Source organism: Muntiacus reevesi, chromosome 9 (genome assembly GCF_963930625.1).
Source record: "Muntiacus reevesi chromosome 9, mMunRee1.1, whole genome shotgun sequence".
Classification (NCBI taxonomy): Eukaryota; Metazoa; Chordata; class Mammalia; order Artiodactyla; family Cervidae; genus Muntiacus; species Muntiacus reevesi.
The window spans coordinates 14,042,030-14,064,436 of NC_089257.1; the positions used below are offsets into that span (position 1 = coordinate 14,042,030).

The following is a 22,407-nucleotide window of genomic DNA, read 5'->3' on the forward strand; positions in this document are numbered from 1 at the left end:
GATAAAAGCATAAATGATCAAATATCAGTGTAACTATATAATCACAACTTTGCAAATTAATTATATATTATTAATATCTTGCTGAATAGGCATTAAATCTTGCTAGCTACAGTGATAAATAGGTATTTATAGGCTTTTTACTGTAGTACAGAGGAAAACTGTTTTAACAGCGCAGTTGTATAACTATCTTTAATTATAATTATAGAAAAGTATTTGCAAAAAAGAGAAATCAGAATCAAATTTTAAAATGACTTCTGCATTGTAAGGAAATGGACCCTGATGTCGAATGACTCCCTTCATGGTGGATTATGTACTTATTTAATATGAGATATGATCTTTCTTCTCCAGAGCTTCTTCATAGCATTAGTCAACTCAGAATTTCTTAGGCTGTAGATTAATGGGTTCAGCATAGGGGTTATGACTGTATAGAATACACTCAATGATTTGTCAATGGGGAAGGTCTTAGCAGGTCTTGTGTTTATGAAAATACAGGGAACAAAAAAGCAGACAACCACAGTGATGTGGGAGCCACAGGTCTGCAGGGCTTTCCGCCTCCCTTCCTGACTCAGGTTCTTCAGAGAGTGCAGGATGACTCCATAGGAGACGAGTAAGAGCAGAAAACCAAGAGTGCAGATCAGTCCTCCATTGACCACAACTAAGACGCCAGTGACATAGGTGTCAGTACAGACGAGTTTTAATAATGGGAACATGTCACACATATAGTGATCAATGACATTGGGGCCACAGAATGGGAGCCCGTAAATAGTGCCAAGTTGAATTACTGAGTGTAGAAAACCTCCAACCCAGGACACCACCAGCAGTAAAACACACACCCTCTGCCTCATGATCACCAGATAATGCAAGGGCTTACAGATGGCCACATAGCGGTCATAGGCCATCACCAGCAGAAAGAAGACCCCGGATCCAGCAAAAAAGTGCTCTGTAAACAGCTGGGTCATGCAAGATTCAAAGGTTATGATTTTTTCCCCAAAAAACAAGTATGAAATCAACCTGGGAGTAATAGAAGAGGAATAAGTGAAATCCATAAATGATAAGCTAGCAAGAAAAAAGTACATTGGTGAGTTCAGGGTCTTACTAACAGTTACAGTCACAACAATGAGCAGGTTTCCCACCACAGTCAAAATATAGAAGAGCAAGAACATAAGAGAAAGGACTTTCTGCTCCTTTGGATCCTGAGTGAGGCCCAGGAGGACAAAGTGAGTCACGTTGCTCCTTGCTTCCATTTCGTCTGTACAGAAGCTGACTTCACATCTGAGTAGCTAACCTCCAAAATGAAGGGGAAAACACTTAAAGACAGAAAAGACTTCAATGTTTGTCTTTTATTTATCCATTCATTAGAAGATATGCACAGAGCATCTATTTGTGTCCAATATGTCATGGACATTTTTATTACCAAGTTGAATAAGGCATAGTTCCCATCACTCTAGTGCTAGACACATAATGAGGAATCAGGCAATTCCAGACCCACGTAATAGATGCCATTAAATGAGTATCAATACAGGGCTAAGAGTCACAGTAGGAGTTTCTCAAACTAGAATCAGAGGAAGGCTTCCCAGTAGAAGCAATGCTGAAGCTGAGTTTTTAAAAATGCAAGAATAACAAAGATGGGAAGAGAAGTTCATGAAGAGGTGCACCATTTATAAGGTCAAAAAAGTACAATACTTGAGACCCGCTTAAGGTAATTTACATAATCAATATGAGTAGATCAAACAATAAGTAGAAGTTCGCTGTCCTGAAGTGTCTCAAACTGCACTGACACTTCTTAGGTCTTTAGGTGGACACTTCCCTTTTCCTGACCAACAAACACTGCAACAATCTAAACTGAGTCCCCAGTCCCTAACTCTCCTCAAATTCTCAAGCGTAGATATGTGCCATGAGTGGGCTTTCCCAGGCAAGAATACCAGGGTGGTTGCCATTTCCACCTCCGAAGGATCTTCCCAATCCAGGGATCTAACCCTTATCTTCTGCCTCTCCTCCACTGGCAGGCAGATACTTTACCACCACGCTGCCTGTATGCAACATTTCTAATTTTGGACATCCGATTGATTGGCAATTTAGTACTTATTAAACTTTTAAATTGTCCACACTAAACATAATGGTTTCCTGTATAAAATTTAAAGAGGTGTTCTGTATTTATCTCATTAAATGCTATCATTTTCCATGTTATTTTTCAGACAAAAAATTTCAGTACTGTTCTCATTTATCAATTTCATAAAATCTTAATAAATCCTATCAACTCTACTTTCAAAATATATGACAAATATGATCATACCCAACTTCTTAATTTCTTCCTGCTCCACTGAAATAGCTTTCTACCAAGTCTCTCCAAAAAATTGGAGAAAAACTTATTCTGGCCTCGAAAAATTTGGTTCACCTGAAGCTGCCCAAATTGTCCTTTTTATCTAATTCTGATATATCTTATTCTGATATCTCTCTTTTTCTCAATGCTCCTGCAGTATATTTCAAGCATATACTCATATCTGAATATAACACATTTAATATTTACTGTAACAAGATCCACAGTCCTCATTTCATAACTGAAGAAGCTAAGGCTCAGAACAACTAATTCAGTTTCCCAAGTCACATTTTTAAGTGATATACCTAGAGTTGAGTCTAAGTTTGATTTCAAAGTAATTTAATTTCTACATAATAATTTCTCACAATTGGGAGGCTGGTTCCCACTATTTACTGTTAGTTTTACCTTGTGGAGGCTTGTTCAGAATCTGAAGGATGACCATAAATTACTCATAAACATTGAAATTATTTTTCATCCAGTTTGGCAACAGAGGGCAAAAAGCTGCCTTATTACTTGAGGATATAGTTTATTTTGTTTGACTGTCTGTTCATTCACTTCATGAAGTCTTCTGATTATTCAGAAGGTTATTTTTATGTGCAGTATATATTACTTTAATGGAATTCCATGGTGCACAGAGAAAAGAAAAGTTTATTACCTTGGGAAATTTATCAAAATGACCAGGAAATTATATATTTACATAGAAGATATCAATTAGTCATTTTGCAGGGAAATTTTTCACAAGTAACTTATTCCTGCTAATGTCAAAAAAAAAAAAATGCATTTGACTTTTTATCCCTTTTCACTCTGTCATGTTAGCATGGACAGAGTAGTTGATTGAGATTTTGAAAAAATTTCCTAACCTTTTTTAAGCCATGCCTTAAGTCTAAGAAACGACCTTCTGAAAAATTTCTGTCAGTCACTAAGCGGGCAGCATCTTCTTCCTGTTAGGGGTGAAGATCACAAGATATTCATCCCTTCCAGCTGCAATTATCATTGAGTCTTGGAATTGGCATGTGTCCAGGACTAATTCTTGCTTAATTAATACACTGTGATTTTCCCCAACGTTTTAAAGGAAGTCTATATGTAAAGTTATTAATAGGCCAAATCACAAAATTAGTGTCAGAAAGGTGCAACGTGGACAAACAGCTCCAGAATCATGAAATGACTACAAATCAAGAATGAAATATCAGCTCAGTCATTTAGCTTTAGTGAAATTATTTGTTATGTGTTTCCCTACCAGCCATAGCAAGATTGTTCCCTTTACAATATCCAATTTAATTATCTTAAATTTACTTTAATATATTATATAAAATATCCAAAAACACAATTGAATGTATTAAAATTTTATATATAGTAAATAATCCAATTATTAATTTTTCAAAAAGTTGATGATACCCACTTTTGACCAGCAACAATGCTATAAGTGAGGATACAAGAATTAATAAAATCAGGGGGAAATCATGTAAAAGTGTCCCCTGTGTGGATCTTATTTTGTTATAATAAAATCATATAAAAAAGGAGACAATTTTAAGAAAGAAGTTGCAGTTTCATTCCCTGCTTAAAAGACAAGAAGTGGGGTATAGTGACAGAAAATAAGAGGGAAAATTCAACTGTGGATAAAGTAATCCAAGATGAGCTTTCTTAAGGTGATGCTCAAGCTGAGTTCGAAAGTATAGGAAGTGACTTCCATCAGAGACACTGTTACAGAAATTATACAAATGACCTTATTTATGAAACAGAGCCTGGAAAATTCCATGGACAGAGGAGTGTGGAGGGCTGCAGGCCATGGGACACGACCCAGCACACACACAACATACTCACAGACTCAGAGAATAAACTTACGCTTGTTAGGCTGGAAGAACTTGGGGAAGAGACAGTTAGGGATTTTGGAGTTGACATGGACACACTGCAACATTTAAATTCAATAATCTGCAAGGTCTTACTGTAGAGCACCGGGAACTCTGCACAGTGTTACGGGGTAACCTGGGTGAAAGGGGAGTCTGGTGGAGAATGGATGCTTGTGTACATAGGCTGAGCTCTTTGCTTTGCTATCACATGAAACTATCACAACATTGCTTATTGGCTACCCTCCAGTATAAAAATAAGTTGTCGGGTTTTTTTAATAAACCCTGTTACAGCAATTGAAAGTATATAAAAATTAATAAAATTATTTCACTTCAGAGATGAGAGGAGCTATACTTAACACAACTTTAAAATTTTCACAGGAATTTTTATGGCAGTACTATGTTAAAAAGACTTGTGCCTTCTTGTCTATTCCAGATTTTAATGAGGCAGCTTTTAAACTTTCCATGTTGAGGATGATGTTAGCTGTGCATCTGTCATATTTGGACTTTATTATGTCAAGCTACATTCTTTCTATTTCCAGTTTGTTGAGAGATTTTTATGAAAAGATGTTGAACGTCTACACGATCATGAAAAACCCAAGAATAAATTAAGAAAATAATTAAACTTACAAGAACACCAAAAGGAATAAAATATTTAGGAATAAATTTAACCAAGGAGACAGTCTTGTAAACTGAAAACTACAAAATATATCTGAGTGATATTATCAAATGCACACATACATGGAAAGATATTTATGATCTGGGATATTTAACAGTATTAAAATGTTGATAATACCTCTACATATTATTAAGATGTTAATAACACCTTCAGATTCAGTGCAATCCTTATCAAAATCCCAGAATCATTTTTATAGAAGCAGAATAATTCATACAGAATCTCAAGGACTCCAAATTGCTGAAACAATTTTGAAAGGAAATAAAAAGTTGTAGGTCTCACACTACCTGATCCTAAAACATATTATACAAAGTTATGGTAATCCCAGCATGACCATTGAAATAAAGATGGACAACATATTAATGGAATAAAATAGATGATCTAGAAATAAAGCTTTATATACATCCTAGATAATTTTCAACAAGAGTGTCAAGAGGATTTAATAGAGAAAGGATAGTATATTGATGCAAAGGAAAAAGGAAGTCACACAGAAAAACTAATTTTGTATGACTACATTTGATTGACGCACTTAACTAGTCAAGTTTAGAGACAGAAAATAGAATGATAGTTGGATGGTGCTTGGTAAGTGCAAATGGGAAATTTTGTTTAATGGTTGTGAAATTGCAGTTTGACAAGTTGGAAACATTTTGGAGATGACAACCATAATGTTGGCACAACAATATGAATTAAGGTAGTGACACTTTAAAATGGTTAAAACTGTATATTTTGTTATGTGTATTTGACCACAATTTTTAAAAGAAATTGAAGAACTCAGGTGACCTCATTAATTGGTTTATGATACGAACATAAACTATAGCATGAAAGCCCAAACTGTCTGCAAATATTATTAGCTTTAGATGCACCTGGGCTTAAGAGGTAAATATGTCAATCTAATGACAAAACAACTAAATTAAAAGCTCTATTTTTAAATAATTTTATTTTTTGATTTATTTATTTACTTCAATTGGGGGACAATTCTTTTACAATATTGTGATAGCCTCTGCTGCATACTTGTGTCCCCTCCCTCCAGAACCCCCCACCCTCTCCCCCCCCATCCATCCAGGTTCACACAGAGCACTGGCTTGGGTTCCCTGTGTCATACATCAAACTCCCTCTGGTTATCATTTTGCATATGGTAAGGTATGTGTCTCAGTGCTGTTCTCTCAAGTCATCCCGCTCTTTCCTTCTTCCACTGAGTCCAAACATCCGTTCTTTATGACTGTCTCCATTGCTGCCCTTCACACAGGACCATCAGTCCTATCTTTCTAGATTCCATATATACACTTTAATACACGATATCTATTTTGCCTTACGTCACTCTTATAATGGGCTCTAGGTTAATCCACCTCATTAGAACTGATTTAAATGCGTTCCTTTTTATAACTGAGTGATTACTCTGTTGGACATATATACTACAACTTTCTTATCCATTCATCTGCCGATGGACATCTAGGAATCCAATGACAAAACTAGTAAATTAAAACTTCTGTTTTTTTAATAATTACTATCTATTTTATATTGGACCATAGCTGACTAACAATATCAGCTTCAGGTGGTCAGCAGAGTGAGGGAGCTGTATGTGTATGTGTGCCTATTCTCTTTCAATGCTTTTGCCAGTTAGGTTATTATAAGATGTTTAATAGAGTTCCCCGTGCTATATATGGTAGATCTTTGTTGGTTATCAATTTTAAACATACTAGTGTGTATTGTCAATACCCAAATATTAGGTAATCAACTCAACCAACATTGAGCATCTACCATAGGCCAGGCATTGTTCTAAATACTCAGGATTCACCAATAAACAAAGCAGACCAGATAAAGAGAGTTTGGAGTCTCAAAATCAGATTTTAGGTGCAAGATAGCTATATTTTTGAAGTATTTTGTGCTCCTCCAGAATAGTTCAGATTGACTGGTTATGCAAGGGAAGAGGGTATTTTATAATGTGAAACTTTCTCCCTACAAAGCAGTGGGAATATACACCCAGATTACACACCACAGATTGGACTTCGACTCCACTCTGCAGAGACACCAAAGTGACTGGTGAAACACTGGGTGAGATGGGTTTACGCTCAGAGTGGCAGGGAATAATTATGCGACATGGAAGCATGAAGACTTAAATAGAAACTGTAATGAGTCATAGTAAAATAAACGTTTGCATTTCAAAAAACTTTTAGAACTATGTTATAACAAACTCTTTTTTTCAATATTCCTTGCCTAGGTTTTTTGTTTACTTCTTTGTTTATTATTGGTGTGGCTTTTTATGTGTGTGGCTGTGTGGTGTATCCTGTGGGACTCTAGTTCGCCTAGCAGGGACTGAACACAGGCCCTTGGCAATGAAAGTATGTAGTCCCAACTTCTGGACTGGCAGGGAATTTCCAAACTCTAACTAATTCTGACAAGAAATAAAATTTAGCTACCAACTGGTAATATGTAAAACTAAGTACAATTTTATAATGGTAATAATTCTCTATCTGGAACTCGCCTCTGAGTGGCCATATGTCAAAATCAGCATGCTGTTGTTAAGTAGTGTGCGGTTGTCTTCAATCATAAAATTCTATTTTCTCCTGTCCCATTTTAAAAACAAACTCACTTTTTACTACTATGATCTTTTCCCAAAGGCATTTATTCCTCCCAGAACTTCCTCATAGCATTTTCAAGTCTAAATTTCTGAAGGTAAAGTGTAAGTTTAACAAGGGACTTATTATGATATAAAATGTAGCCAAGGCTTGCCACAAATGCATAAATAAGCAGGGCACAAACACTAAGGTGACCACAGAGATGTGAGAGACACGGGTGGGGAGGACTCTGTATGGAGCAAACTGTTCTTAGCAGCACGGCTGTATAATAATGAACTGTAATTGCAATGATCATAAACTCTTGGAAGAAAGAGGATTTTTTTTTCCGTTTAAAGAAAGAATTTACAAACCAAAACCTATGGGACACTGTAAAAGCAGTGCTAAGGGGAAGGTTCATAGCATTACAGGCTTACATCAAGAGACAAGAAAAAAGCCAAATAAATAACTTAACTCTACACCTAAAGCAATTAGAAAAGGAAGAAATGAAGAATCACAGGGTTAGTAGAAGGAAAGTAAACTTAAAATTTAGGGCAGAAATAAATGCAAAAGAAACTTAAGAGACCATAGCAAAAATCAACAAAGCTAAAAGCTGGTTTTTTGAAAAAATAAACAAAATTGACAAACCATTAGCAAGACTCATTGAGAAACAAAGAGAGAAGAACCAAATTAACAAAATTAGAAATGAAAATGCAGAGATCACAACAGACAACACTGAAATACAAAGGATCATAAGAGACTACTATGAGCAGCTCTATGCCAATAAAATGGACAACTTGGAAGAAATGGACAAATTCTTAGAAAAGTATAACTTTCCAAAACTGAACCAGGAAGAAATAGAAGACCTAAACAGACCCATCACAAGCAAGGAAATCGAATCTGTAATCAGAAATCTTCCAGCAAACAAAAACCCAGGACCAAATGGCTTCACAGCTAAATTCTACCAAAAATTTAGAGAAGAGCTAACACCTATCTTACTCAAACTCTTCCAGAAAATTGCAGATGAAGGTAAACTTCCAAATTCATTCTATGAGGCCACCATCACCCTAATTCCAAAACCAGACAAAGATGCCACAAAAAAAGAAAACTACAACCAAAATCACTGATGAACATAGATGCAAAAATCCTTAACAAAATTCTAGCAAACAGAATACAACAACATATGAAAAAAATCATACACCATGACCAAGTGAGCTTTATCCCAGAAATGCAAGGATTCTTTAATATCCACAAATCAATCAATGTAATACACCACATTAACAAATTGAAAGGGAAAAACCATATGATTATCTCAATAGATGCAGAGAAAGCCTTTGACAGAATTCAACACTCATTTATGATTAAAAGTCTCCAGAAAACAAGAATAGAAGGAACATACCTCAACATAATAAAAGCTATATGTGACAAACCCACAGCAAGCATTACCATCGATGGAGAAAAATTGAAAGCTTTTCTCCTAAAATCAGGAACAAGATAAGGGTTCCCACTCTCACCACTACTATTCAACATAGTGTTGGAAGTTTTGGCCACAGCAATCAGAGCAGAAAAAGAAGTAAAAGGAATCCAGATAGGAAAAGAAGAAGTGAAACTCTCGCTGTTTGCAGATGACATGATCCTCTACACAGAAAACCCTAAAGACTACCAGAATATTACTAGAGCTAATCAATCAATATAGTAAAGTTGCAGGATATAAAATTAACACACAGAAATGCCTTGCATTCCTATACGCTAACAATGAGAAAACAGAAAGAGAAATTAAGGAAGCAATACCATTCACCATTGCAACATAAAGAATAAAATATTTAAGAGTATATCTACCTAAAGAAACAAAAGACCTATACATAGAAAACTATAAAATACTGATGAAAGAAATCAAAGAGGACACAAACAGATGGAAAAACATACCGTGTTCATGGATTGGAAGAATCAATATTGTCAAAATGTCTATTCTACCCAAAGCAATCTATAGATTCAATGCAATCCCTATCAAGCTACCAACGGTATTTTTCACAGAACTAGAATAAATAATTTCACAATTTGTATGGAAATACAAAAAACTTCGAATAGCCAAAGCAATCTTGAGAAAGAAGAATGGAACTGGAGGAATCAACCTGCATGACTTCAGACCCTACTACAAAGCCACAGTCATCAAGACAGTGTGGTACTAGCACAAAGACAGAAATATAAATAAATGGAACAGAATAGAAAGCCCAGAGATAAATCCACGAATCTATGGACACCTTATCTTTGACAAAGGAGACAAGGATATACAATGGAGAAAAGACAACCTTTTTAACAAGTGGTACTGGGAAAAGTGGTCAACCACTTGTAAAAGAATGAAACCATTAGGTCCCATTTGTTTATTTTTGCTTTTATTTCCAATATTCTGGGAGGTGGGTCATAGAAGATCTTGCTGTGATTTATGTCAGAGAGTGTTTTGCCTATGTTCTCCTCTAGGAGTTTTATAGTTTCTGGTCTTACATTTAGATGTTTAATCCATTTTGAGTTTATTTTTGTGTATGGTGTTAGAAAGTGTTCTAGTTTCATTCTTTTACAAGTGGCTGACCAGTTTTCCCAGCACCACTTGTTAAAGAGATTGTCTTTTTTCCATTGTATATCCTTGCCTCCTTTGTCAAAGATAAGGTGTCCATAGGTTCGTGGATTTATCTCTGGGCTTTCTATTCTGTTCCATTGATCTATATTTCTATCTTTGTGCCAGTACCATACTGTCTTGATGACTGTGGCTTTGTACAAATGGGACCTAATGAAACTTAAAAGTTTTTGCACAACAAAGGAAACTATAAGTAAGGTGAAAAGACAGCCGTCAGATTGGGAGAAAATAATAGCAAATGAGGAAACAGACAAAGGATTAATCTCAAAAATATACAAGCAACTCCTGAAGCTCAATTCCAGAAAAGTAAATGACCCAATCAAAAAATGGGCCAAAGAACTAAACAGACATTTCTCCAAAGAAGACAATCAGATGGCTAACAAACACATGAAAAGATGCTCAACATCACTCATTATCAGAGAAATGCAAATCAAAACCACAATGAGGTACCATTACACGCCAGTCAGGATGGCTGCTATCCAAAAGTCTACAAGCAATAAATGCTGGAGAGGGTGTGGAGAAAAGGGAACCCACTTACACTGTTGGTGGGAATGCAAACTAGTACAGCCACTATGGAGATCAGTGTGGAGATTTCTTAAAAAACTGGAAATAGAAGTGCCATATGACCCAGCAATGCCACTTCTGGGCATACACACTAGGAAACCAGATCTGAAAGAGACACATGCACCCCAATGTTCATCACAGCACTGTTTATAATAGCCAGGACATGGAAGCAACCTAGATACCCATCAGCAGACGAATGGATAAGGAAGCTGTGGTACATATACACCATGGAATATTACTCAGCCATTAAAAAGAATTCATTTGAATCAGGTCTAATGAGATGGATGAAAGTGAAGCCCATTATACAGAGTGAAGTAAGCCAGAAAGATAAAGAATATTACAGCATGCTAACACATATATATGGAATTTAGAAAGATGGTAATGATAACCCTATATGCAAAACAGAAAAAGAGACACAGATGTACAGAACAGACTTTTGGACTTTGTGGGAGAAGGCGAGCGTGGGATGTTTCGAGAGAACAGCATGTATATTATCTATGGTGAAACAGATCACCAGCCCAGGTGGGATGCATGAGACAGGTGCTCGGGCCTGGTGCACTGGGAAGACCCAGAGGGATGGGGTGGAGAGGGAGGTGGGAGGGGGAATCGGGGTGGGGAATACATGTAACTCCATGTCTGATTCATGTCAATGTATGACAAAACCCACTGCAATGTTGTGAAGTAATTAGCCTCCAACTAATTAAAATAAATGGAAAAAAAAAAAAGGAAAGGGGAAAAAATAAAATAAAGAAAGAATTTAAAATCAGAATCAAATTTTAAAATGACTTCTTCACTCTAAGGAAATGAAACCTGCTGTCAAATGACTCCCTTCGTGCAAGATGATGCACTTATTTAATATGAGATATGATGTTTCTTCTCCACAGCTTCTTCATAGCATAAGTTAGCTCAGAACTTCTTAGACTGTAGATTAGTGGGTTCAGAATTGGGGTTATGACGGTGAAAAACACGCTCAATAATTTGTCGAGAGGGAACGTCTTAGCAGGTCTCACATACATGAAAATGCAGGGAACAAAGAAGCAGACAACCACAGTGATGTGGGAACCACAGGTCTGGAGGGCTTTCCGCCTCCCTTCCTGACTCAGGTTCTTCAGAGAGCGCAGGATGACTCCGTAGGAGACGAGTAAGAGCAGAAACACAGCAGTGCAGATCAGTCCTCCATTGGCCAACACTAAGATGCCGATGATATAGGTGTCAGTACAGACGAGTTCCAATAAGGGGTACATATCACAGAGAAAGTGATCAATGACGTTGGGACCACAGAATGGGAGCCCGTAAATAGTACTAAGTTGAATAATTGAATGCAGAAAACCTCCAACCCAGGACACCACCAGCAGTAAAACACACACCCTCTGCCTCATGATCACCAGATAATGCAAGGGCTTACAGATGGCCACATAGCGGTCATAGGCCATCATCAGCAGAAGGAAGACCCCGGATCCAGCAAAAAAGTGCTCTGCAAACAGTTGGGTCATACAGGATTCAAAGGATATGTGTTTTTCCCCAAATAACAACTGTGAAATCAATCTGGGAGTGATAGAAGTGGAGTAAGTGACATCCATACATGATAAGCTAGCAAGAAAAAAGTACATCGGTGAGTTCAGAGTCTTACTGACAGCTATAGTCACTATAATAAGAAGATTGCCCAACAGAGTCAAAAAGTAGATGAACAGGAACAAAACAAAAAGGACTTTCTGCTCCTTTGGATTCTGTGTGAGACCCAGAAGGACAAAGTAGGTTACATTGTTTCTTGATTCCATCTAATCTGGACAGGAGCTGACTTCACATATTAAAGCAGTTTACTTAAAAAAAAAAAAAAAAAAAAAAACAAGGGGGATAACACTTAAAGGGGAAAAATGCTCAAATGTATAAGAATTTTTTAAATTTATTCCTTCATTGGAAGAACGTCAATAGAACATCTATTTGTGTCTAATTTGTCATAGAAATTTTGATTACCAAGTTGAATAAGGCTTAGTTTTGTTTTTTTTTTTTTTTTGTTTGCTTGTTGTTTAACCTCAGTGATATGACACAGAACCAAAAAAACCCAAACAATTCCTGACACCTGTATGAAGTTAAATTCACACATTAAATTCACAGAGTCCTGAGGAGTCACAATATAGGAGTATATCAATTGAGTATCACAGAAGACTTTCAAGAGGAAGTAATGCTTCAGCTGAGGGTAAAAAATAATTGAAAGTATAAATAAATAAAGAAAGCTATAAAAAGGTGCAGCATTTATAAAGACACAAATTTTAATACATGAAACACTCAAGGTAAAACACATAATCAGTGTGGGTAGATGAATGTGTGAATAGATGAATTCCTTATCCTGAATTGTCTCTAACCTCCCTGACACTTCTTTGGTCTGTAGGTGGATATTTCCCTTTGTCGATCAATAAATTAGACAGCAGAAGTCTAATTTTGTATCTCCAGTCCTTACCTTTCCCCTAAAGTTCAAATGTTTATTTGCAATATTTCTAGTTTTGAAATCCAACTGAATAGCACTTTGATATTTATGAAACATAACTTCTAAACTTTCCACAATAAACATGTGCATTTTCTAAATAAAATTTAAAGAGCATTCCTTATTTATTTCATTAAATACAATAATTTAGAAATATGGTAACGATGGCCCTATATACAGGGCAGAAAAAGAGACGCAGAAGTACAGAACAGACTTTTGAACTCTGTGGGAGAAGGTGAGGGTGGGATGTTTCGAAAGAACAGCATGTATATTATCTATAGTGAAACAGACCACCAGCCCAGGTGGGAGGCATGAGTCAAGTGCTCGGGCCTGGTGGGCTGGGAAGACCCAGAGGAATCGGGTGGAGAGGGAAGTGGGATGGGGGACCGTAATGGGGACTACGTGTAACTCTATGGCTGTATCATATCAATGTATGACAAAACCCACTGAAAAATAAAAAAAAAATAATAAAAAATAAAATAAAAAAAAAACACTATAATTTTCATGTTAGTGTTCAAAATAAAATTTCAGTGCTTTTCACTCATTTGTCACTCATGAAACTTACATAAATCCTACTAACTGTACTTTAAGAATATATCACAAATTTGATCATTCCCTACTTCTTAATCTCTTCCTGTTCCACGCTAACAGCCTCCTGCTGTCTCTCCACATTTATACTGGCCTCAAAAGTCAATTCTCCGCTGTAGCCCAAGCTGTCCTTTTTAACCTTCTTCTGATAACATCACTCTACTTCTCCAAACTCCTACAATATCCCAATCACTCACTCATAGTTTAATATAACACATTTTATATTTACAGTAGCAAGAACCGTAATCCTTATTTCACAAGTGAAGAACTTAAGGTTCAGATATCTAATTCATTTTCTCAAGTACACATTTTAAGTCATATACCTAGAATTGAATTTGTCTGATTAATTTTAAAGTCACTTATTTTCTTATATAATAAAGAAAGTCTCACAACTGTGAGCTTGGTACCAACTATTTAATGTTAGTCTTACCTTCTGGAGGCTTGTTCAGAACCTTAAGAATAACCTGAAGTTACTCATCAACACTTGGAATTATTTTTCATCCAGTTTGACAAAGAGGACAAAAGCCCACTTTATTACTTGAGCATATAGTTTATTTGACTGTCCGTCCATTTGCTTCATGGAGTCTTCTGATTATTCACGTAATTTTTAACTGCAATGTAGATTATTTGAAAGCAATGCCATGGTGCACACACTGAAAAACAAGTTTGTTGCATTAGGAAATATATCAAAATGACCAGCCAATACTACATACACATAGAAGAAATCAACTAGTTATTTGGCAGGGAAATTTTTCACAGGTAACTTCTTTCCTCCTAACTTTAAAAATACAAATAGAATTTGACTGTCCAGTTCTTTTCACTCTGTCATATTAACATGACCAAACTAGTTGAGATTTTGAAAGACATTCCTGTGATTCTTTTTAAGTCATGCTATCAGTCTAAGAATGGACTTCCTGAAATTTTTATGGCAGCTGCTAAGCGAATAGCATCTTCTCCCTATTAGGGGTGAAGATCACAGGATACTTCATCCCTTCCAGCTGCAATTATCACTGGGTCTTGGAATGTGTCCAAGGCTGATTCTTGCTTAATTAATTCACTGGGGTTTTCCACAAAGGTTTTAAAGAACATTTATAGGGGGTTCATTGAAAAAGCAAGAGAATTCCAGAAAAACTTCTATGTCTTCATTATTCACTATGCCAAAGCCATTGACTGTGTGGATCACAATAAACTGTGGAATATTCTGAAAGAGATGGGAATATCAGACCACCTGACCTGCTTCTTGAGAAACCTGGATGCAGGTCAGGATGCAACAGTTAGAACTGAACATGGAACAACAGACTGGTTCCAAATAGGAAAAGGAGTACGTCAAGGCTGTATATTGTCACCCTGGCTATTTAATTTATATGCAGAGTACATCATGAGAAACGCCGGGCTGGATGAAGCATAAGATAGAATCAAGATTTCTGGGAGAAATATCAGTAACCTCACTATGCAGATGACACCACCCTTATGGCAAAAAGTGAAGAAGAACTAAAGAGCCTCTTGAAGAAAGTGAAAGAGGAGAGTGAAAAAGTTGGCTTAAAGCTGAACATTCAGAAAACTAAGATCATGGCATCTGGTCCCATCACTTCATGGCAAATAGAAGCAGAAACAGTGTCAGACTTTATTTTTCTGGCTTCAAAATCACTGCAGATGGTGTTTGCAGCCATGAAATTAAAAGATGCTTAATCCTTGGAAGGAAAATTATGACCAACCTAGACAGCATATTAAAATGCAGAGACATTATGTGTCAACAAACGTCCATCTGCTTAAGGCTATGGTTTTCCAGTGGTCATGTATGGATGTGAGCATTGGACCATATAGAAAGCTGCCCACCGAAGAATTGATGCTTTTAAACTGTGGTGTTGGAGAAGACTCTTGAGTGTCCCTTGGGATGCAATGAGATCGAACCAGTCCATCCTAAAGGAGATCAGTCCTGGGTGTTCATTGAAAGGACTGATGCTGAAGCTAAAATTCCAATACTTTGACCATGTGCTGTGAAGTGTTAACTCATTGGAAAAGACCCTGATGCTGGGAAAGATTGAGGGCAGGAGGAGAAGGGATGATAGAGGATGAGATGTTTGGATGACATCACCAACTCAGATGGACATGAGTTTGGGGGGCCTCCAGGAGTTGGTGATGGACAGGGAGGCCTGGGGTGCTGCAGGTCATTGGGTCGCAAAGAGTCGGATGCCTGAGCGACTGAACTGAACTGAACTGATGGGGGCTTTCCTGTTGACTCAGTGATGAAGAATTCACTTGCCAATGCATAAGGTGCAGGTTTGTCCCCTGGTGTGGTTTATGATATGAACATTAACTCTAGCATGATAGCCAAAATGTCTGCAACTATCATTAGCTTAATTACACCTGGGCTTAAGAGGTAAATATGTCAATCTAATGACAAAACAACTAAATTATAGTCTTTATTTTTGGGTAAATTTATTTTTAAATTTATTTATTTACTTCAATTGGAGGATAATTCTTTTACACTATTGTGATAGCCTCTGCTGCATACTTGAATCCCGCAACCTCTCCCTTCCCATCCCACCCTTCCAGCTTGGCACAGAGCACTGGCTTGGGTTCCCTGTGTCTTACATCAAACTCCCTCTGGTCATCTGTTTTACATATGGTAAGGTATGTTTTTCAATGCTATTCTCTCAAATCATCCCACTCTCTCCTTCCACTGAGTTCAAGCATCTGTCCTCTATGACTGTCTCCTTTGCTGCCCTTCACATAGGATCATCAGTACTCTCTTTCTAGATTCCATATACATACTTCAATACACGATATCTATTCTGCCTTACATCACTCTTATAATCGACTCTAGGTTAATCCTCATCATTAGAACTGACTTAAATGTGTTCCTTTCTATAACTGAATAATTATCCCATTGGTCATATATACTAAAATTTTCTACCCATTCATCTGCCAATGGACATCTAGGAATCCAATGACAAAACTAGTAAATTAAAACTTCTGCTTCTTAATAATTACTATCTGTTTTATATTGGACCATAGCTGACCAATAATATCAGCTTCAGGTGGTCAGCAGAGTGAGGGAGCTGTATGTGTATGTGTGCCTATTCTCTTTCAATGCTTTTCCCAGTTAGGTTATTATAAGATGCTGAATAGAATTCCCTGTGCTATATATGGTAGATCTTTGTTGGTTATTAATTTTAAATATAGTAGTGTGTATTGTCAATACCCAAGTATTATGTAATCAACTCAACCAACATTGAGTATCTACCATAGGCCAGACATTGTTCTAAATACTCAGGATTCACCAATAAACAAAGCACACCAGAAAAAGTGAGAGTTTGGAGCCTCAAAATCAGATTTTAGGTGCAAGATAGCAAATATTTTTGAAGTATTTTGTGCTCTTCCAGAATAGTTCAGATTGACTGGTTATGCAGGGGAAGAGGGTATTTTATAATGTGAAACTTTCTCCCTACAAAGCATTGGGAATACACACCCAGATTACACACCACAAATTGGACTTTGGACTTAGGCTCCACTCTGCAGAGACACCAAAGTGACTGGTGAAACACTGGGTGAGATGGGTTTACGCTCAGAGTAGCAGGGAATAATTATGCTACATGGGAGCGTGATGACTTAAATAGAAACTGTAATGAGTCATAGTAAAACAAACATTTGCATTTCAAAAAATTTTTAGAACTGTATTATCGCAAACTCTTTTTTTCAATATTCGTTGCCTAGGTTTTTTGTTTGTTTGTTTGTTTGTTTTTGGTTTTTTTTTTTTTTTCTATGTGTGACTGTGTAGTGTAGCCTGTGGAGTCTTGTTCTCCTATCAGGGACTGAACACAGGCACTTGGAAATGAAATTATGTAGTCCCAATTTCTGGACTGGCAGGGAATTTCCAAACTCTAAATATTTCTGACAGGAAGAAAATTTAACTACCAACTGGATAATACGTAAAACTAAGTACAATTTTATAATGGTAAATAATTCTCTATCTGGAACTTATCTCTGTGTGGCCATATGTCAAAATCAGCATGCTATTGTTAAGTAGTGTGTGGTTGTCTTCGATCATAAGATTCTATTTTCTGTCTTCCATTTTATTTTTTTCATTTATTTTTATTAGTTGGAGGCTAATTACTTTACAATACTGTAGTGGTTTTTGCCATAGATTGACATGAATCAGCTATGGATTTACATGTGCTCCCAATCCCGAACTCCACTCACGCCTCCCTCCCAATCCCATCCCTCTGGGTCTTCCCAGTGCACCAGCCCTGAGCACTTGTCTCAAGCATTCAGCCTGGGTTGGTGATCTGTTTCACCCTTGATAGTATACTTGTTTCAGTCGTATCCTCTCAGGACATCCCACCCTTGCCTTCTCCCAGAGTCCCAAAGTCTGTTATGTACATCTGTGTCTCTTTTTCTGTTTTGCATATAGTGTTATTGTTACTATCTTTTTAAATTTCATATATATGCATTAGTATACTGTATTGGTCTTTATCTTTCTGGCTTATTTCACTCTGTATAAAGGGCTCCAGTTTCATCCACCTCATTACACCTGATTCAAATGAATTCTCTTTAACGGCTGAGTAATATTCCATGGTGTATATGTACCACAGTTTCCTTATCCATTCATCTGCCGATGGGCATCTAGGTTGCTTCCATGTCCTGGCTATTATAAACAGTACTGAGTTGAAGATTGGGGTACACGTGTCTCTTTCAGATCTGGTTTGCTCGGTGTGTATGCCCAGGAATGTGATTGCTTGGTCATATGGCAGTTCTATTTCCAGTTTTTTAAGAAATCTCCACACTGTTTTCCATAGTGGCTGTACTAGTTTGCATTCCCACCAACAGTGTAAGAGGGTTCCCTTTTCTCCACACCCTCTCCAGCATTTATTGCTTGTAGACTTTTGGATAGCAGCCATCCTGACTGGCGTGTAATGGTACCTCGTTGTAGTTTTGATTTGCATTTCTATGATAATGAGTGATGTTGAGCATCTTTTCATGTGTTTGTTAGCCATCTGTATGTCTTCTTTGGAGACAAGTCTCTTTAGTTCTTTGGTCCATTTTATGATTGGGTCATTTATTTTTCTGGAATTGAGCTTCAGGTGTTGCTTATATATTTTTGAGATTAATCATTTGTCTGTTGCTTCATTTGCTATTATTTTCTCCCAATCTGAGGGCTGTCTTTTCACTTTACTTATAGTTTCCTTTGTTGTGTAAAAGCTTTTAAGTTTCATTAGGTCCCATTTGTTTATTTTTGTTTTTATTTCCAAAACTCTGGGAGGTGGGTCAAACAGGATCCTGCTGTCATTCATGTCAGAGAGTGTTTTGCCTATGTTCTCCTCTAGGAGTTTAATAGCTTCTGGTCTTACATTTAGATCTTTAATCCATTTTCAGTTTATTTTTGTGTATGGTGTTAGAAAGTGTTTTAGTTTCATTCTTTTACAAGTGGTTGACCAGTTTTCCCAGTACCACTTGTTAAAAAGGTTGTCTTTTCTCCATTGTATATCCTTGCCTCCTTTGTCGAAGATAAGGTGTCCATAGGATTGTGGATTTATCTCTGGGCTTTCTATTTTGTTTCATTGATCTATATTTCTGTCTTTGTGCCAGTACCATACTGTCTTGATGACTGTGGCTTTGTAGTAGGGTCTGAAGTCATGCAGGTTGATTCCTCCAGTTCCATTCTTCTTTCTCAAGATTGCTTTGGGTATTCGAGGTTTTTTGTATTTCCATACAAATTGTGAAGTTATTTATTCTAGTTCTGTGATAAATACTGTTGGTAGCTTGATAGAGACTGCATTGAATCTATAGATTGCTTTGGGTAGTATAGCCATTTTGACAATATTGATTCTTTTAGTTCATGAACAGGTATATTTCCTCATCTCTTTGTGTCCTCTTTGATTTCTTTCATCAGTGTTTTATAGTTTTCTATATATAGGTCTTTTGTTTCTTTAGGTAGATATACTCCTAAGTATTTTATTCTTTTTGTTGCAGCAGTGAATGGTATTGTTTCCTTAATTTCTCTTTCTGATTTCTCATTGTTAGTGTATAGGAATGCAAGCGATTTCTGTGTGTTAATTTTATATCCTGCAACATTACTGCATTCATTGATTAGCTGTAGTAATTTTCTGGTAGAGTCTTTAGGGTTTTCTATGTAGAGGATCATGTCATCTGCAAACGGTGAGAGTTTTACTTCTTCTTTTCCTCTCTGCATTCTTTTTATTTCTTTTTCTGCTCTGAACTTGCCTCTGTGTGGCAATATGTCAATATTAGCTTACACTTTTGTTAAGTGTGGTTGTCTTCAATCATAAAATTCTATTTTCTCTTTTCCCTCTTACACTTTTGGTGGGCATGCAAACTATTACAGCCACTATGGAGAACAGTGTGGAGATTCCATTAAAAACTGGAAAAAGAACTGTCATATGACCCAGCAACCCCACTGCTGGGCATACACATCGAGGAATCCAGAATTGAAAGAGACACATGCACCCCAATATTCACCACAGCACTGTTTATAATAGCCAGGACATGGAAGCAACCTCAATGCTCAGCAGCAGACGAATAGATAAGGAAGATGTGGTACATATACACCATGGAATATTTCTCAGCCATTAAAAGGAATACATTTGAATCGGTTCTAATGAGATGGATGAAACTGGAGCCTATTATACAGAGTGAAGTAAGCCAGAAAGAGAAACACCAATACAGTGTACTAATGCATATATATGGAATTTAGAAATATGGTAACAATAACCCTACATGCAAGACAGCAAAAGAGACACAAATGTATAGAACAGTTTTTTGGACTGTTTTGGAGAAGGCGAGGGTGGGATGATCTGAGAAAATAGGATTAAAACATATATTATCATATGTGAACCAGATCCTCAGTCCAGGTTCCATGCATGAGACAGGGTGCTCAGGGCTAGTGCACTGGGATGACCCAGAGGGATGGGATGGGGAACACAAGTACACCCACAGCTGACTCATGTCAATGTATTGCAAAAACCACTACAATATTGTAAAGTAATAAGTTTCCAACTAAAAAAATTAATTAAAAAATTAAGCACCAATATTCACTCTATTATATTTGGTTATTTCAGTGGGCCAAGAATTTGATCCATTCAGCTGAATACTTCTGTCTACACCTCTCTCATGACTGCAGTTAGAAATTGTCAGACTGAGGTCATCTAAAAAGTTTATTCACTCCTACGTCTTGTACTTAGGCTTGGAAACCTTGAAATGGGGGCTGAAATAGCTGGTACTTCTTGAGATCATAAGAGTGGGTCCTAATCTGATAGGACTGCCATCCTTATAAGAAGTGGAAGGGGCAAAGAGTTTTCTCTTGCACAAGTGCACAGAAGAAAGGCCATGCAAGAACAGAGTGAAAAGGTGACAAATGCAAGGGAGGAAGAGAGGATTCACTAGAAACCAACCTAGCTATCAGCTTGATCTTGGATATCAGCTTGCAGAACTCTGGGCAAATAAATGTCTGCTGTCTAAGCTCCACAGTCTGTAGTATTTTGTTATGGCAACCCATGCAGGCTACAGTGACAATGATAATGATAAGAAAAAAAAAAATATATTTAGGTCTGGTGAACAGACTCCTGAAGTGAACAACCAGAATTCAACTCAAGAAAATCATATGACCTCATTCAATTACTAGATGCAAATATTTTTTCAAACCTAGAGATTTTTGAATTCACATATTCTTGAAAAAGATGTATGCAATATCACCACAAAGAGGTGGCATAAATCTTCATTCCAACCTTTCTCTGATGGATCTGATACCATTTAGTTTGTTGAAAGAAATTCTCAATTCTCTGAAGATACAAATGATTTCTAAATCAAATATTACTCAAAACACTAACTCAATGTAGTTTTTACCAGACTAGCTTATTGAAATTTAATTTTTAAATGCAGATATGCAAAAATAGATATAGTTCTGAAAAAATTAGCAATGAAGTAATCTTAAGCTTTTCAGACAGTAAAGTATTTTCTATATCAAATGTACACAATTACACTGTGTGTTAAATAGTACATGAATAAAGACATTAATGGAAGCTAGTGGAGGAAAGAATTTGATGCAAACACATGCCATATTTTGGAATACAAAGCTAGGATAACAAAGCCATGGGGAAAAATAATTATGCATCTACAATAATGACAATCTAGAAAAATAATTAAAATATAATCCCTACTTATTTCCTTATATCAAAGGAAAATGTAAACATAAAATGTAAAGACAAAAAACTGAATGCTGAAAAACATGAAGAATATTTTGATAACACTGAGTTAGACAAATTTAAGATATAGAGGTAAAAAATATTGATAGATAATTATGCAAATGTATAAATATTTGTACATGCCCAAAAATATTCTTCACTGTATTAAAAAAATTAAAAAATAAATCACAAGCAAGAAAAATAATAAATCAAAAACAGGATAATAGGGATAATTAGTGTATAATTCAATCATTAAAATCAGTATTGAAAAGTGTCAGCAACCAAATACACACAAAAATTCATTAATAGGCAGCTTATGATAAAGAACTACAAATCCTTTAAACATGGATGATACTCAAATTCAATTATGTTTATTGAATATCAATTAAAGTATACAAATGAAACAATTTGTTTAATCACATTTTCATATACCATAAGTGTTTATCAAGCCCTAGTGGTTCAGCATGTTGTCAAATGCATTTTCCAAAGTAAGGAGAGTAGTAAGTTTGTTCAAGCTCATAATGGCATTTTTGCAATAAATATGAATATCA

General features: G+C 36.4%; 2 protein-coding genes across 2 annotated transcripts; both read right to left on the reverse strand.

Annotated features, from left to right (window-relative positions):
- Positions 1–314: 314 nt before the first annotated feature.
- On the reverse strand, positions 315–1,244 carry LOC136175716 (olfactory receptor 4A47-like). The gene has a single exon (XM_065945958.1). It carries the CDS (start codon positions 1,242–1,244, stop codon positions 315–317), a length of 930 nt encoding a protein of 309 aa, XP_065802030.1.
- Positions 1,245–11,433: 10,189 nt separating this feature from the next.
- On the reverse strand, positions 11,434–12,363 carry LOC136175717 (olfactory receptor 4A47-like). The gene has a single exon (XM_065945959.1). The coding sequence runs from the start codon at positions 12,361–12,363 to the stop codon at positions 11,434–11,436; it is 930 nt and encodes a 309-aa protein (XP_065802031.1).
- Positions 12,364–22,407: the final 10,044 nt, after the last annotated feature.

Excerpts from the sequence above, each read along its gene's own strand:
- LOC136175716 (XM_065945958.1), bottom strand. The coding sequence starts at position 1,244 with ATGGAAGCAAGGAGCAACGTGACTCACTTTGTCCTCCTGGGCCTCACT.
- LOC136175717 (XM_065945959.1), bottom strand. The coding sequence starts at position 12,363 with ATGGAATCAAGAAACAATGTAACCTACTTTGTCCTTCTGGGTCTCACA.